Raw genomic sequence first — 18,908 nt, 5'->3', positions numbered from 1 at the left:
AAATTGAGCAACTAGAAGAAACAGATACATTCTTAGAAGCATATAAACTACCAAAACCGAAACGGGAAGAAATAGAAAACTTGAACATACTGGTAACCAGCAAAGAAATTGAATCAGTAATCGAAAAACTCCCCAGAAACAAAAGTCCAGGACCAAGTAGAGGTGGGTGGGAGGGATGGGGTGGCTGCATGATGGACATTGGGGAGGGCATGTGTTGTGGTGAGCATTGTGTATTGTGTAAGACTGATGAATCACAGACCTGTACCCCTGAAACAAATAATACATTATATGTTAATAATTTTTTTAAAAACTTAAAAAAAATAAAGTCCAGGACCAGATGGTTTTACAAAATTCTACCAGACATTTAGAGAGGAGTTAATAACTGTTCTTCTCAAACTATTCCATAAAATAGAAAAGGAAGGAAAACTTTCAAATTCATTCTGTGAGGACAGCATTACCCTGATATCAAAACCGATAAAGATATCACTAAAAAAGAGAACTATAGGCCAGTATTCCTGATGAACATAGATGCAGAAATTCTCAATAAAATACTAGCAAACTGAATCCAATATTAAAAAAAAAAAAAACATTCACCATTATCAAGTGGGATTAATTCCTGGGCAGCAAGCATGGTTCAATATTCACAAATCAATCAGTATGATACACCACATTAATAGAAGAAAGAATTGGAACCATATGATCCTTTCAATAGATGCAGAAAAAGCATTTGACAAAATACAACATCCATTCGTAATAAAAACCCTCAACAGAGTAGACTTGGAGGGAACATACCTCAGTATGATGAAGGCCATATATGAAAAACCCACAGCTAATATCCTTATTGGGGAAAAACTGAGAGCTTTTCCTCTATGGTCAGGAACAAGACAGGGATATACACTCTCCTCACTTTTAATTCAAAATAGTACTAGCCACAGCAATAAGACAACAAAAAGAAATAAAAGGCATCCAGACTGGCAAGGAAGAAGTCGGACTTTCACTATTTAAAGATGGCATGGTATGCTGTAGAAAAAACCCAAGAGATCCACCAAAAAACTGCTAGAACTGATAAATGAATTCAGTAAAGTCACAGGATACAAAATCAATGTACAGAAATCTGTTTGCATTTCTATACGCCAATAATGATACAGCAGAAGGAGGAATCAAGGAATCAGTCCCATTTACATTTGCACCAAAACCCATAAGATACCTAGGAATAAACCTAACCAAAGAGGTGAAAGACCTGTGCTCTGAAAACTATAAAACACTGATGAAGAAATTGAAGATGACACAAAGAAATGGAAAGACATCTCATGCGCCAGGATTGGAAGAACAAATATTGTTAAAATGCCTGTATTACCCAAGCAGTCTACCCATTTAATGCAACCCCTACTAAAATTCCACCAGCATTTTTTACAGAGCTAGAACAAACAATCCTAAAATTTGTATGGAACCATAAAAGACCCCCAAGAGCCAAAGCAACCTTGAAAAAGAAAAGCAAAGCTAGAGACATCACAATTTCAGACTTCGAGTTATATTACAAAGCTTTGGTAATCAAAACAGTATGGTACTAGCACAAAAATAGACACACAGATCGAGGGAACAGAATAGAAAACCCAGAAATGAACCCACAAATATATGGCTAGTTAATTTTCTACAGAGCAGGAAGGAATATCCAATGGAAAAAAGGTAGTCTCTTCAACAAATGGTATTGGGAAAACTGGACAGCAACATGCAAAAGAATGAAACTGGACCACTTTCTCACACCATACACAAAAATAAATTCAAAATTGATTAAAGATCTAAATGTGAGTCAGGAATCCATTAATATCTTGGAGGAGAACATAGGCAGTAACTTCTTTAACACTGGCAGTAGCAACTTCTTACTAGATTCATCTCCTGAGGCAAGAGAAACAAAAGCAGACATAAACTATTGGGACTTCATCAAAATAAAAAGCTTCTGCAATAGCAATATAAAGAGATTCCAAGGGGACCCAGGAAACTTGAGGGTGATGGGTATGTCTGTTATCTTGATTGTGGTGATGGTTTCTTGGATGTAAACATATGCCAAGTCTTACCAGATTTTCCACTTTAAATGTGTACATTATTGTGTTCTGTATTATACCTTAGTAATTCTCTTTTTAAAAGCCCTCCAAAAACATGAAGTATATGTTTTTATAGAGAATTTTTCAGACTCAATATTCATTATGATAATTTCATTTACTTTCAATTCAGTGAATTATTTCATATTATCTTTTTTTTAGTCCTTTTCTGCTTCATGTAATTTTATTTATTTATTTATTTATTTATTTATTTATTTATTTATTTGACAGAGACAGCCAGTGAGAGAGGGAACACAAGCAGGGGGAGTGGGAGAGGAAGAAGCAGGCTCCCAACAGAGGAGCCTGATGTGGGGCTCGATCCCAGAACGCTGGGATCACGCCCTGAGCCGAAGGCAGACGCTTAATGACTGCGCCACCTAGGCGCCCCATGCTTCATGTAATTTCTTCTATAGAAATTAGATATAAAAGATACAGGTGTTGGAAAATTAGTTTATTCCTAATTATATTTCTAATATATATTCCTAATGTATATTTCTAATATTATGTAAAAGGTTTAGGAAGATGATAGTTATGAATAATGATTGCCATACAGGAGGAGTTAATAGTAAACTATTTTTTAAAAAGATTTTACCCATTTATTTGAGAGAGAGTGCACGAGGGCAAGCGGGGGAAGGGGCAGAGGGAGAGAGAATTTCCAGCAGATTCTGGGCTGAGCATGGAGCCCCACATGAATGAAGCTTGATTCCCTCATCCTGAGATTATGACCTGAGCTGAAATCAAGAGTCAGATGCTTAAGGGACTGGGCCACCCGCATGCTCCTTCATAGCAGGAACTATTAAAGAAAGGCCAGGCACAGATGATATTTTGTGTGGGTTTTATACTTCCTTTTTGCAGTGATTGCCCTTTTGGCATTTGATTTGTTGGTGATAGATAAAGGGCTGGAAGGTTTCAGTTATCAGACCAGGTGAGTGATTTGAAGACAGTTGTTACAGATGATACATAATTAAAATATTTTTCAAGAAAAAATGAAATAAATAAGACAATTTTATGGATATGTTGGAAATTATTTTTAGAGAGATTTTGCTGTAAAATGGACTTTGGTTTGAATGTCATCAAAACTTCCTCTTATTTTTAGAAAAATAACCACAGCCGATGTAAATGAAAAGAACCTCCTTAGTTGTTGCAAAAATCAGTGTCCTAAAGAGGTAAGCTTTAATAGAACCTTTTAAGTTGTCTTTCTTGGGCATTGTTTCTCATGGATTTTCTCTTTTCTTCTTGGTGTTATTATTTCAGGTCTTTTCTGAACCTACTAGAAATGTGGGTCCAAAGAGGAAAATGTGATTGATGTCTGTAAAAAATGTAATATATTGACCATAGATGTACATCTCTTTATGAAATTTGGGGTATTAGAACTAGGAATGACCCTTTGAAGATTTTTTAAAAGCAGTTTTAAAGATAGCTTATATACTTTATGTGATGAAGTATTGAACTCATGCTTACCCTCCCCCCCTTAAAACAGATGAAGGATTGTGTGGTTCATAGGCAGTTAGACAGTAAATCCATAGGAGGTTATTTAAAAAGCAGATGTGTGTGTGTGTGTGTGTGTGTGTGTGTGTGTACTTTAAATTCATTATTATCTTTAATATAAAGCACTTATATATAAAGTTTTATTTTTGAAGATTCTGATGCTTGTATATACATTGTATTTATACTGAAAGTGTCAAAAATAGTTCAGAAAAATTGTTCAGAGTGTAAAGGTAAAAACTGATGATTTATCTGGGTGATAATCTGAGAAACCAAAGTGGTCGATCTATAATTGGTCAATTTAAAAATCAGAGTATTCCCTTTTTTGTTGTTGGAGGTAGGGCAGTGACGGTTATTTGATTTGGTTGGACATGTATAAAGGAATCCTTTTGACTTACAGATGTACTAATAGTACCACTTTTAGTTCTTTGTCTTTATGCACATAACTGTTTCTCATCCTGTTTGGAGTCAGGGAGAGATGACGACAAAGCTTTAAGTATAGTAGTCGTGCTCTTTGATTAATGATATACCTTTTTGTTAACAATATTTTCCTTTAACTAAAACTTTGGGCACTTTTTTGGATTTCTGTTTTGAACTTGAGTATTTTCAAAGTTATGTAAGATTATAAAAAGGGAGACCATTTCAAGCAATAAATGATTAATAAGCCTGTCTTTGTTATATAAGTGTAACTAAGGGCATTGGGATAGTTCAAATTTAATTTTCTGATTTCTTCAAATCCTAACTTTTTCCTTGTTAAAATAAATTTTCTTCTGTTCAAATTCAGATTCCAGGTAATAAGTGGTTGAGAATGGTATATATATATATATATTTTTATTTATTTGACAGAGAGAGACAGCCAGCGAGAGAGGGAACACAAGCAGGGGGAGTGGGAGAGGGAGAAGCAGGCTCATAGCAGAGGAGCCTGATGTGGGGCTCGATCCCATAATGCCGGGATCACGCCCTGAGCCGAAGGCAGACGCTTAACGACTGAGCCACCCAGGCGCCCCGAGAATGTTATATTTTTAATCTGATTGGGTAACTTGGTATGAGATTGTAGTTAGAGATAATAAAATTAAATTTAGGGATTGCTAATTTGCAGTTTAGCATTTCCTTGGCTATGATTCAGTTGTGATAATGTTACGATATTTGGTGGGACTAGATGAGTGATCAGTTGATTTAAAGATTTGTTTTCCATGCTCATGATTTTTGGATTCTAGGCCAGTCTGGAGCCCCTAGTATTGCTAGAGTCTCCTTGGGTTTTCTTGAAAGAAATAGCCTTAGTTTGGGAACAGTCCAAGTAGCTGTTATAGTTTGAAACAGTCTAAGATTGGACAGGTGAATATCCTTGTCTAATAGAACTTATTCTAGTTTATGGCTTCTGGACATTAGTAAGACTACAGCAGTACTTCTCAATCAGTTCAAGGGCTTCTTAAAACAGATTAATGGGCCCTGCCCGAATATCTGTGATTTTGAGGGCCTGGAGTAGGGGCCCAAGAATTTGCATTTCTAATCTTATATGTAACAGTGATATTGTTGGTCTGGCATCACAGTTTTGAGACCCACTAAGCTATAGAATCAAGTCGTACTTAGGATCAACCAAGAACTGTGTCACTTTGAATCTGCAGTAGATATCTTGTACTTGGAGTTAAGGTATGGGATTATGATAAATTCTGACATATTGTTAAATTCTTGTTTACTTTCTTCTCCCTTCCCCATACAATAGATTTCTTGGGGACAGGCACTATGTCATATTTATCTTTGTATCCAGTCCCTTGTTCCCTATTTGTACACATTAGGCAGTTGGTAAATGTTTATTGAATGTGAATGACACTGAACTGTGGAAGTGGTATAGACATATCTTTGTAGCTCCACTGATTCTCTGATATACACTGTCTATATCTTCTGGACTGGTTTGAATTTAACAAAAAGAAAATATAAAGATACCATGAAGAACTCCTTTAAACTGTGCTCCATGCATATAATTCTACTTTTAAAAATTATTTCTGAATTTGGTTTTATCATCCCTATGAAGCTTTTCTATTTTTTACTTGAGCAAATTATTTAATGTCTCTGTAACTCAAATTGTTCACGTATAAAATGGGGGCAATAATACTACTCACGTCTGAGTGCTGAGTATTAATGAGTTAAGAACATGTAGTGTCTTAACATATGGTGAGTGCTATGTATGTGCCAGCTATGGATGATGGGATGGGTCTTTATCCATATTGTTTTGCAGGCTTTCTTTAATTATTTTTAAAGAGATTTTTTAATTGTTGGGATTAAAATGGAACATTTTGAACTAGACAGCATTGGTTATTGGTAAGGCATTTGAAATGACATGTGCAGGTATTAGCAGAATGACGTTAAGGGCTGAGTGGAGTAGAAGAAAACCATCCCACATTGAGTGGAAAGAGTAGGACATCTCATCTTTAAATGAATATCAAGGTTGGATGTTTTAGAAAAACCTCTATTTTTTGGTGTGAAGTCTGTAAGGAAGATAAGTCATTATATGTTATGCATTTTAATCAGCTTCCTTTGGAACTACTTTTCAGCTCTGTATAAGCTGACTTTTGAGATAATACACACTTGCACATCTGGTTTTTTTAAACAGTGAAATTACTACTTATTCAAAAGTACATGGTACATATATGGACAGTTTAACTAATAGTTAAAAAGTCAACACCACATAGCTTCACCGAGGTCAAAAAATACAGTATTGCTGCATTTCAGAAGTCTACCATAGTCCCTGTCTGACTGTGGTTCCCCCTTCTATCTTACATGTTACCTCTGTCTGCCTTTAATAGTAATTATTTCCTTGCTTTTATTTATGGTTTTTACTACTTATATTTGTATCTGAAAACAATATTGTTTGCTTAATTTTATATTAAAAGTTCAAGAAAAGTACGAACTTTTGTGACCTTAGTTTGCTGTCCATTATGCTTGTCATGTTTATTGCATGTGGCTGTAGTCTTATTTCCATTGTATGAGTATAGTATGGTTTATGGTATTTGCTTTAGTGTGGGTAGATATTTGAGTTGTTTCCAGTTCCAAACTCATATTTTATGAGTTTGTTTCCAATTCCAAAATACTGCTATGAACATTCTTATTTGTGCATTCTAATATATGTGCGTGTAGACTTCTCTAGGCGTATAGCAGTGCCATTGCTTGGTCACAGGGAATGTATAATTTCAACTTAATGTCGTGGATTTCCAGAATAGTTGTACAATTTACTGTCGGTAAATTTTCTAATTTACCACCAGTATTTTAAAGTTCCTGTCGTGGCATATCCTTGTCAACACTTGGTATTGTCAGAGTTTTAAATTTTTGCCAGTCTTGTGACATCTCATGATTTTAATTTACATTTTCCTGATTACTAGTGATTTTTAATACCTTTTCCAGATTATTGGCATTACTTTTGTCTGTGGGACAGGTATTGGATACCAGCACATTACACTTCTGGATGAGTTTCAGTTCTCCTTGCAAGCTAGAGTAATCAGTTTAATTAACTTATCACAAAAAGAAGATCTATTTGGAGGATACTGGGGACCAGTTTATAGATTCTGAAGGAAATGCTGTACAGCAAACTTTAGGAAGGGCAGGATCTGGGCAGCTCCCAGGGGCTTTCTAGCAGGAGCTCAGGGGGCTCTCTCCTGAGATGACTGTTCAAACCACCACCTCTTTCTATTTAGTTTTCAGATTATCAGGAGAGAAAATCTGATTGGCCCCCTTAGGTTGAAGGGATCCCTTGGCATAGGAAGCAAAAGACAAGAGACTGGAATGGATAACGTAGCCACGTCCATGAGAAAATTGTAATGAGCCAGGCAGCCATCCCAGTTTATGTCTTCTGTATCTTTTACTAGCAGTGGAGGTGAAAGGCGTGGAGATTTATGGAAGAATTGTTAGGTGGGGTAACAGGATCAAATGCAGTATTCAGGAAAAAGAGATACATTTTGAAGGCAGAAGATTCAGCCAGAGACAAGAGAGACTTTCAAGACGGTAGTGAAATTGTGAAGAGTGACCATGAGGTCTTTTAGGAGGTAGAAAGATATAACATCCAAACCAGTGGTTTTTAGCTTTTCGTCAACCCCCAACACACTGAAAAGATAGAACATTATAGCCATGATTCTCTGTAATTTCAGAAAGATCTTTATTGACTGTGACAGGTTTCCCTATTTACTTTCCCCTTTAGAATTATTGATTTAAAGTAAAGTAGAGTGGTTAGTTACTTTTAGAAAAGATGACTGATATAATTACCTCACAGATTAAAGAAAGAACAAGAGGCTACAGAGCCATGTTTTGAGAAGAAGAGGGACTAGGTGGCCAGCTGATGCCAAACATTTGTCTTCTTCATGAAGTCAGGCTAGAGGCACTGGCAAGAATGAAGGTGGGAATGAAGTTGAGGAGACAAAGACTTTAAACAAACCTGTGAGGCGTGTATTTGATAGTGAATGAATACTGAGCTTATTAAGCAGTGTTCAGGGCCTCATTAGGTGTAGAGAGAAACAAAACTGAAGTGGTCCAGGAATGCTAGTGTGGAACTCATTCCAGCAGCACAGCCCTACGATGGGATTGATGAAAATGTAGTCTGAGTGATCCAAATTTAGTTTTGGTATGAATGTCTCAGCTAAAAATGAAAGAAAAAGAAATCTAATTGCACACTAGAGAGACACTAAAGGCAATGGAAAAAACTTGTGAATTTTTTTCAAGTGAGTAGAGTTAATAGTTGGATCAATCTACTGAATCATAAAGATCAAAAGTTGGAGAATTCAGATGTTTATTAAGATGTCCACTATTAATAAGGTGTCTTTGTTAATAAGTATAAGAGATACAAAGAAATAGAAGACTGCCCTCAACTAACTTATTATTTTATATAGCTAAATATTTTATTATAATAGCTAAATATATCGAGCACATTTAATCCTCATAACAGCTATATGAAATTCTGTTACTCTTCCCAGTTTTATATGTGAGGCACGGAAAAGTCAGGGGCTTGCCCAGGGTTTCACAGTTGGTAAACAGGGAAGCTGGGCATCAGTTCCAAGCAGCCTGACTTTGGAATTTAACCAGTAACCAGTGGTATCTTTTATTCCCAGTCTGGTTGGAGAGATGGATATCTACGAGGTGTCTAAATATTTTTTTTTAAGTTTAAGACCATATAAACAATGTCACAATAGTTTACAAATGTATTTCTTACATAATTACTGTTATTTGTTCAAATATAGCCAAACTCCTATCATGCTTCTATGGTGATTTAAACCATTTCTTGAAGTTTGGATAAGATTTGAATACAAAGAAGGTCAGAACGTTTCATCTGAAAGCTTGACTAGGATAAGAAGATAGTAAATAAGTAAAGACAAGGAGCACATAGACATCGTAGCAATTACTGAATTGGTTTGGCTACCTGTATAATATGTTTTGAGACGTAGTGGCAAAGAGAAATGATTTAGAGTAAAAGGCTAAGCAGTTGTATTACAATACAATGCCTTAAGGATAAGGAAGTTTTCTTTCTTTCTCATATAACCATACAGGGAAGGTAGATGTGTTGTCACCGTGCTCCACGTATTCATTCAGGAACCCAAGTAAGCCAAGCAGCTCTGCTTCTCTTTGACACATGGTTTCCATTATTGCTCTAAATGTCATCATTTAAAGCACACTGGGAAGGGAAGAACATGGATGTGTGCTTTTGAAATACTTTAAGGCACAAAAGCACTTAAGCTTATATTCCATTGGCCAGAACATAGTCACATGCCTATAACCAGCCATAATAGTGATGTCAGATACACTCTTGGAGTGGAACTGGGGAGAATATTTAACATTTCTATGTAATTAAAATAATTTATATCTAAAAGAAAAAAGTTGAAAAATTAGATGATTATCCAGGGTTGATTAACCCTATTATAAATGGACTCTCTCTTAAAATAGTTGTTGGAGGAAGGGGAGTTTGCAGAGTCTTACTAGAATGTAAATATGTGATTGCCTTATTTTGGTTTTATTTTAGCTTCCTTGTGGTCACAGATGCAAAGAGATGTGTCATCCTGGTGAATGTCCCTTTAATTGCAACCAGAAGGTAAAACTTAGATGTCCTTGTAAAAGAATAAAAAAGGTAAATATTTTAAGTTATTGAAAATACTTTTTTATGTAAAAATTTTCTTTGTGTTTTGGTAGTTCTTTGGCTTTTTGCCTTTTGCTTTTAAGGTCTTATTTTTTAGAATATTTTCCTTGACTTCCCTGTTCACACTGTCCACCTCTGATTTTTGCTATCTTGGTTAAAGTTGCAACTCCTTTTTTTTCTTTATGTTCTTACAGTCATCCCCTAAAGCTAGTCTTTTTCTTTTCTTTAAATTCACTCTTGTATTCATCCATCCAACAAATATTTATTGAGAATCTTTTGTTTTTACTGAGGATCTTTGCTTTTCATTTATTTTCACAGCTCCTACTATCACTTCCTGGGGTAGATAACTTCTGAATTTAAATGTATAGGCCTGACCTCTTCTGGAGTTGAATCCATAGGTTTTAGATACTTAAATTGGACCATCTTTTTTTTTTTTTTTTTTTTTGAGATTTTATTTATTTTTCTGAGAGAGAGCATGCAAAGGGTGAGGGACAGAGGGCTGAGCAGGGAGCCCAATGTGGGACTCGATCTCAGGACTCTGGGACCATGACCCAAGCCGAGGACAGATGCTTAACCGAATGAGCCACCCAGTCGCCCATAAATTGGACCATCTTTATGTGAAAATCAATGCTTAGTGAAGCCACTTATAATCTGAGATATCTGTCAGATTTTCTCTCATCTCATGTTACTGTCCAAGTGTAGTCGCCACCCACTAGAATTGGCAACACCTCATTCTTGGACTTTGATAACAGCTTCATAACAGATTTCCTTGCCTCCAAGCATAATACTTCCCTAATCTAGGTTCTTCAGTGGTTCTTCATCATTTATGGGAAGAAATATGCGTATAAAAGAAACTTGTGTACATATATAGAGTTGGCATTCAAGGGAATCTGTGATGGTACCTTTGCCTGCTTGTCTAGCAGTCGTCCCTGTGACTCTGTTACTTATGTGCCTTAACATATATACTATACTCTTTAATCTGTGGCAATGTAGACATTCTTTCTTTCTGTAAAATGCAAAGTTTTTTCCCTTTACTGTTCCATTTACTAGAATCCTGCTAGTACTCAGGGCAAGCATTTCCTTGTTTGGGAAGGTCTTCCTTCTCCTGACTCTCTTGGGAAGACTTAGATGCTGTTTCTCCTTGGTTTTCTTTATTCTAGGTTCATGACTAAAAGCTTTTTGATTCTAGGGATGTCTGTAATCTTGTTTTCTCATCCATAAAATAGAGTTTATACATAGATTTATTGGAAGGAATAAAAGAGGTAATGCTTATATAGCATTTAGCACAGTGATTGCTATGTTTAATAAATAATAGCTGCTATTAACATTAGTTTACTACTTACATTGTTATATTATTTCTCTTATTGTGTCCCCTGTCCCTAGCACAGTGCTTTGCGTGTAATAGTTGCTCTGTAAGTACCTTTTGGATGAGGAAAGGTAGGATCCCTCTTTCAAGCTGATAGAATTAATATCTGCAACACAATATTCATTTTTGTCTTTAATGTTTGTATATGTTATTTTTCCTTTGTCTGGACTATCGTTGGAGGACTCTGTTTATCACAACCTCAACCAAAAATGAAGAACTAAAGTGGAGAAAAAACCCTCTAAGTAATAAAATTCCATGCTGTAAAGTGTTTTCACTAAAGTAAATGTACTTTGCTCATAGAATTTGTTGATCATATATCTTAACTCTGATAAATTTGAACTAAAAAAATTAGTATCTGAGAGTGTGGTAAGAAAGAAATTGACACAAATAGGTACACTTAGAGCAAAAATGATATCTGGCAGCAAAAAAAAGTAGATAAAACATCTACAAAGCAAATTCTCGGACTTTAAAATAAGGACCACTCATTTGAGTGGTTCACAAATTGATTATAGGATTGCTGTCACATCAACAAGAAAAGAGTAGATTAGGTTTTTATTGTTTCATTAAGGAAGCATTGAAGTGCAAACATAAGCTTTAGACCAATTTTCAAAATTTTAAAACTTTAAAAAATTAAATGGTTGAGAGGAAAATTTGTAGCTGTCCAGAAAATTCTCTAGAACTGCATGAGTTGGTAGCCATTAGCCACATATGACTGTTTATTTGAATATTTTTTAGCCTTATTGATGCACAATGACAAAAATTGTGTATATTTAGGATGCACACATGACAATTGTCTATACATACACACTGTGAAATGATTACAGCAATCAAGCTAATTAACATTTACTACCTGGTTACCATTTCTTTGTGGTGAGAACACATTCTACTCTATTAGCAAATTTAATATGTATTATAGCAAGCATGCTATATATTAGATTCCTCAGAACTTATTCATTTTATCACTGAAAATTTGTACCCAGTGACCAGTTTCTCCACATTTCACCTTGTCCCTAGCTCCTGGCGATTTCCATTCCCATTTTAGCTTTTCTAAGTTCTAATTTTTTAGATTCCACATATTAGTAAGATCATACAATATTTGTCTGTATCTGTCTTATTTTACTTTACCTGATTGGCTCCATGTTCGTCCATGTTCCCTAAATGGCGGGATTTTCTTTTTTATGGCGGAATAATATTCCATTATAGGTAGATAAGTAGGCAGATCATGTTTTCTTCATCCATTTTTCCATTGATGGACACATACCTTGTTTCCATATCTTGGCTATTGTGAATAATGATGCACTGAACATTGGAGCACAGATATTTCTTAGATACTCTTCATTTCCTGGATATATACCCTGGAGTAAGACTGCTAGAACCCATACTAGATCTATTTGAAATTTTTTACGATGCCTCCATACTGTTTTTCATACTGGCAATACCAATTTACATTCACACCAACACTGTAGAAGATTTCTTTTTTTTTTTTCCTATATTGTCAACACTTGTTATCTATTGACTTTTCAGTTATAGTTATTCTAACAGTTGTGGGTTGATTATCTCATTGTGGTTTAGATTTGCATTTCCTTGGTGATTAACGATGTTGAGTACATTTGCATGTACCTGTTGGCACACGTACTGCTATTTAAATTTGAATTTTAATAAATCAGCATGAAACAGTAGTAAACATTCAGTTCCTCGATTTCACTGGCCACATTTTGAGTTTTCAGTAGCTGTGTGTAGTTAGTGTTCCTCCGTTGGATAGCACAGATGTAGAACATTTTTATTGTCTCAGAAAGCTGCGTTGGGTGGCACTACTCTGGAGCATTTTATAGCACAAAACAATAAAGAAAAATAAAGAATGAAAAAGAAATTGAAGCTAAGTTGATAGTGGCTTTTAATAAATAATTATTAAGTGGATGCTTTAAATTTTATCATATTCACTTTTATCCAGTTAGGAGGAAATAAAGGAATGATCACTGTTTGAATCAAGACATTTAATGCTTATAACCATATCATCATTAAATATTCATGAATATGACTTTTAAATAATATGTGCAACCTTAAGCTGTCAGATATTTTACTTTTTTTACGGCATACAGTTAGGGCTCTGAGGTAAAAATATCAAATTTAAAAAAATGTTATTTGTAGGAATTGCAGTGCAACAAAGTACGTGAAAATCAGATTTCAATAGAATGTGACACAACATGCAAGGAAATGAAGCGGAAAGCATCTGAGGTAATGTCATGTTAAATGTCATTTTTTTAAAAGATTTATTTATTTTAGAGAGAGAGAGTGCAAGCAAGCATGGGACTGGCAGGGGGGAAGGGCAGAGGGAGAGGGAGAATCTCAAGCAGACTCCCCACTGAGCACATAGACCTACACAGGGCTCGATCTCACAACCCTGAGACCATGACCTGAGAAATCAAGAGTTGGATGCTTAACCAGCTGAGCCACCCAGGTGCCCCAAATGTCATTTTTAGTGTGCTAATTAACAGCCTTTTCCTATTTTGTGCATTACTTTATGTGCTTATTACAAAGAACTCAAAATCTCATCTTTTTTGCTTTTATAAGAAAGCCTAGTTTTTTTCTTTTTTAAGATTTTTTATTTGAGTGAGAGAGAGGGAGAGCGAGCATAAGCCAGGAGGAGAGTGAGAAGCAGACTCCCTGCTGAGCAGGAACCTGGGATCATGACCTGAGCTGAAGGAAGATGCTTCACCGACTGAGCCACCCAGACGCCCCAAGAAAGCCTAGTTTTATAGGCCTATTTTGAATCCCCAAGTGTGTTCCTTATTGTCTAGTGTATACTTTTTTCCACCTTTGTACCAGTTAGTGTATGTTCTCCAGAACATAGTTGTTCATCTTACTGTTAGTGTAAGCCTCCTGAGAGTTAGGTTAAAATAATACAAAGTAAGATTTTGGAATTCTTTGCTCTTTGGGTTACCTCTAGTGTCATTATTTCCTTCCATCAATCCAATTAATGAATAAACTCTTGATTTTGCTTGACACTAAGGATTCTCTTCCAGATGGGACATTTATGGAAAATGGTCAATTTTAACTCTAGAAAAAGAGTGGTATTTAATAATTTACTATAGGCTTAGTATGGTAACTCAAGAGACGAAAATCAGTTTTAACACTATTTCATTTTGTAGTATTGTAACTCTTTGAATTGTGATCTAATATCTATTAAGTTGTTAAGCTGAAATGTTTATATAAAGGATAACACTATCCCTCCTGTCACCTCACAGTCTGTTAGAACCTTGGTAACGCTTCTCAGTATAACATTTACATGTCTTCAGGTAATTTCCAATACAAAGTTACCAAAAGTTGTTATGAGTTAGTGGATCCTGGGTGGGAAGATGTTAAAATTCTAAATAAAATTTGATGATTACAATGTTAATTCACTTTTAAATGTCTATAAACAGATAAAAGAAGCAGAAGCCAAAGCTGCTCTTGAAGAGGAAAAACGAAGACAACAGGTAGCTAAACAAAATGTTTATGTCTCTTTGTATCGTTACTTTTTATGCAAACCCAAGGTATAGTCCACATACAAACCTGGAGCCCGTCAACTGTTCCCTGGACTGAAAATAATATAGTTCCCACAAAACAAAAATTAGCCTTACTTTACTCACTTACTCAGTTACTTCAGTTCACGTATACTGAACCTCTGAAGAGGCATGAAATCTTGTATATTCCCAGATATTTTGTATACTCCCCAATTGACTTCCTTTCCAGGCTCATCCATTCTCTAGTGGTAAGAGTTTTAACTCCTCCTTGGTTGGCGGGTGGGGATTGGCGTGGGGCAGCATCCATTTTAAGGCATCTCTTGGAGCCCCTGTCTTCACTGACCTAAAAGTATTCGAGTTCTGTTTTGCTGAGTTGCAGATTGTCTGTAAAAATGAGTGTTGTTTACTAATCAGTGCATTTACTTTATATTGCCTTATTTCCCTTTTAGATTCTTAAATGCAGGATTATTATCTGTTCTTTGCTATATAGCAGATAACAACTACATTCCTGATATCGCATTTGCTCAAATACCATATTGGTCATATACACCAAAGAGTGGTTTAACTTTCTAATAGTGACATATAATTATTTGTCAGTTTACATTTTGAGATGTTTATACTTAGCAAGAAGAGTATATTATATGCAAACTACTGCCTTTTGAATGAGGAAATTAACATTTGTATGACTCTCGGGGAGGACGCTGGAAACAATTTAGGTAACAATAAAGGTGGGCTAAAATGACCTCTGATGTTATATGGTTGTATGAAGTTGATTTGCCTAATATTCCAAAATAAGTTATCAGAGCTATTACACTAAAACATGCGCTGACTGGAATCCTGGGAGATTAATTTATTAGGAATAGTTTAGGGTAAACCTTCTTCCCCTTTTTATAAACCATTTCGATGGAAATTTTAAATATATTCTCTTATTACTGACCTTTTAAACAGAGTGTATGGAACATAATTTAAACTATAAATGATGACTGTGGGTCATTATTAAAGCATTAGTTATTTTACTCTGTCAGTTCTTAAGTTTGGCTGCTTTTAATGTATTTTGATCTTGTTCTCCATTTCAGCCACAACTTGAGAATATTCTGACGTTTTGGTTCATTGAAGAATCCTACTTTGTGTTAAATTAAGTATAGGATTAGGGCATCTTCAAATGTGGTTTATGGGCAAAGTAGTGGGTGTATTAACTGAAGTTTGTACAGTTGACCCTTAAACAACACAGGTTTAATCTGTTTAAGCTGTGAGGGTCCACTTACATGTAGCTTCTTTTCACTATCTATAGTACAGTCCTGTAAATGTATTTTCTCTTCCTTATGGTTTTCTTAGTAACATTTTCTTTTCTCTAGCTGACTTTATTGTAAGACTACAGTGTATGAGACATACAACATACAGAATATGTGTTAATCCACTGTTATCCGTAAGGCTTCTGGTCAACAGTGGGCTATTGGTAGTTAACTTTTTGGGGAGTCAAAAGTTATATGTGGATTTTTGACTGTGTGTGGGGTCAGCAGCCCTGACCCCTACATTGCTCAAGGGTTAACTTATATTTCCTTCTGTTAAATAAACAATTACAGAATCTTGCATGGATATTACATATATATTTTAGTTAATGACTATCATGTTTTAGTTAAAATGCACTGTAGTGTGTCATGTTACATTATCCTGTACACAGTTAAGTAAGTTCTTAACAGAATAAGAATCCACATTTTATAATAAGTATCATCCAGTTATCCTTTTTTAGGACCAGTTTTTATATAATTCTACTTTCTAAAATTGTCATTTTGATTTAAAGCATGAAGGATTTTTCCCCTGAAGAATTTCTACTCGGTTTTTAAATACACTTGATAAAGATAATCTGGCAGTTTTTTTCCCTACTCACTTGAATTTCTTTCATACAAGCCATTAATGTTTATTATCAGCATTGTAAAAAACTAGAATTATAGGTATTTTTATTCTCACTGGACATTTCTTAGCACTTGCTGGAAGCTGTATATTAGAGAAACTCAATAGATAAATGGTGTTGAAGTATAAAATTAATGTCTATATTTAGGGCACCCTGATTTAATCAGATGTTTCTATATTAAATAGTATCAGGGAGCCTGGGTGGCTCAGTTGGTTAAGAAGCATCTGCCTTCGGCTCAGGTCTCGATCTCAGGGTCCTGGGATCCAGCCTCCTGGTTGTCATTGTCATCAGGCTCCCTGCTCAGCAGGGAGTCTGCTTCTCCCTCTCCCTCTGCTCCTCCCCGCCTGCCTCCCCACCCACCACCCCCACTTGTGCTCTCACTCTCTCTTCAAATAAATAAAACCTTTAAACAAAGAACTAAAAATAAATAAATAGTGTCAAAGTTAGGCTTACGGTCTGAAATAATCTCTTTTGTTACTCCTCATTTCCCTTTCTGCTTACCTAAACTCTGAATTTGTTGAATACAGTCCATAATGGAGTTTAAAAAAAAAAAAATCAAATCAAAATACTTACCATATACCATTACTATTAAAACATTTGGCACATTGATTTATTTTCATCTGAGTGGAAAATTTCAAGTCACTGTATGTATCGAATTTAATAAAAATGATACTGTTTTGGTTTTTGATTTAGGCTGAACTGGAGGCTTTTGAAAACAGACTGAAAGGTCGTCGGAAGAAGAACAGGAAAAGAGATGAAGTGGCAGTGGAGCTAACGCTATGGCAGAAATACAAATATTATCTCCTTTCAGCATGTACAGTTGTGGTTTTAGTGTTTGCATGGTACATAGCCCATGATGTGGCTTAAAAAAGTTTGATCTGTTCATATACCTCAGATTGGGTTTAGATAAGTTGTTCACTCTGGAATATTAGGAAGTGTATACTGTAGAACATATGTATTCTCATTCATCTCTGTATTCTCTTCCAGCTGTTGTTAGAAGGACAGAAGGTTAAGCTTTATCTTAATTAGCATACTAGAAGTGGCAATCTAACATTGTTTAATAGTAAAAGCATGACTGAAATTGTAAAATATCTCATAAGGCATAGCCAGTGGCAGGGTAACATGTCAGTTGTTCACTGTGTTTCCTTGTGTTAACATAGTTGTTTCACTTACTATTTCAAACCAACTTTCTTTCTTTCTTTTGCAAAATTAACATGAAACTGAGCCATATATGCAGTAAAAGGAATACGTCACAATGTTTTGGTTACTTATTAAAAGGTACTTCTCTTGATCATGGTTTCTTGATCATGTAACTTTGTACTTTGAAATAATTATTCTCTAAAAGACCTCTTAAATTGTAACATGAAGCTATATAATTAGATTCCAGAAATTGGTTTATTTGTGAGGAATTTTTATCAGTTATTGAAATAAATCTTTATGTAGTAGGTACCTCAGAGGAAAATATAATTGTTTTTTTAAAAATGCCAGGTTAGATTCCTCACATGTGGCTATTTCTTGTGTAAGAAGCATTTAACTGAAGTTTGGCATGTTTTGTAAAACTTGTATGTGTCTTTTCAAAGTAATAATAAAAGAAAAACTGGTATTTCTGAGCAATAGATGCTGAGCCCAGGGCTTATGAGCTTTATATACTTATTCACATTTCTTCTTACCATGATCCTGTAAGTAGATTTCAGCTAGAAATAATCAGTTCTTATGAAAACAAGCTGATAGAAATATCAGTAAGCCAAATCTGTTTGAATTGTCATTTTAAATGGTTTTGCTATTTAATTTTTGTATGATTAATGTTTTCATTAAAATTTTTCATACTAAATTTGTAACCTAGAATATTTACTATTTAAAATATTCAGGGGCCTAAAATTTTAAGCTAGGTATTAGTGTCACTGTATAAGATCTCTGATACTTGATGCAAAACAATTATTGATAGACACTAAGAAGTATAGAAGTATGTTTAAAACAAGTACAAAGAAGGATTTCTAAATTTTGCTGACCTTAATGCAAAATTTTTTACTGTTCTATTCATTCATCTAGTGTTAGCTAGTGTCTAAAATGAAAGGGCAGTCATTCCTTTCATTTGGTGTTTGTGTTTTGCTTTAGATTTTTTTTCTTTATTTACCTTTCTCAATGTTAGAGTACCTGGGTTGGTGTTTCGGAGCTCTAAATTAGAGTGCTACACTCAAGTCATTTCCTTACTCTAAAATGAATATTAAAGACTGAACGACTAGGTGTCTACCTGGGGAGCTATTTTCATGTATCTCAGAATCTCAGCCTAATAAACAAGCCTGAAGCCTATTTTCTATCTGTTTGTTGGGCTTCTGTTCTGGCTAGTTTTCTTTCTAATTTGTGGGGGAGAATTTAGTGAGCAGAGGAAGGAGATTGATTGAATGAACAATAAATTAAGCTGTTTACTGTC

At 35.1% G+C, this 18,908-nt stretch overlaps 1 protein-coding gene across 8 annotated transcripts in view; it reads left to right on the top strand.

Moving 5' to 3' along the window:
* NFXL1 (nuclear transcription factor, X-box binding like 1) overlaps positions 1–18,908 on the top strand; it is a 70,915-nt gene extending 52,007 nt beyond the window's left edge. For all 8 annotated transcript variants that reach the window (XM_026508843.4, XM_026508841.4, XM_026508839.4 and 5 more), the window contains exons 19-23: positions 3,196–3,265; positions 9,583–9,687; positions 13,211–13,297; positions 14,485–14,538; positions 17,171–18,908. In XM_026508843.4, the coding sequence (XP_026364628.3) occupies positions 3,196–3,265; positions 9,583–9,687; positions 13,211–13,297; positions 14,485–14,538; positions 17,171–17,344 (490 nt within the window). In that variant the 3' untranslated portion in view covers positions 17,345–18,908. The remainder of the gene's footprint in view (positions 1–3,195; positions 3,266–9,582; positions 9,688–13,210; positions 13,298–14,484; positions 14,539–17,170) is intronic.

The sequence above is a fragment of the Ursus arctos genome, unplaced genomic scaffold, assembly GCF_023065955.2.
Source record: "Ursus arctos isolate Adak ecotype North America unplaced genomic scaffold, UrsArc2.0 scaffold_9, whole genome shotgun sequence".
Lineage (NCBI taxonomy): Eukaryota > Metazoa > Chordata > Mammalia > Carnivora > Ursidae > Ursus > Ursus arctos.
The sequence above is the reverse complement of the archived record's forward strand: the minus strand, read 5'-3'. Positions and strand labels throughout refer to the sequence as shown.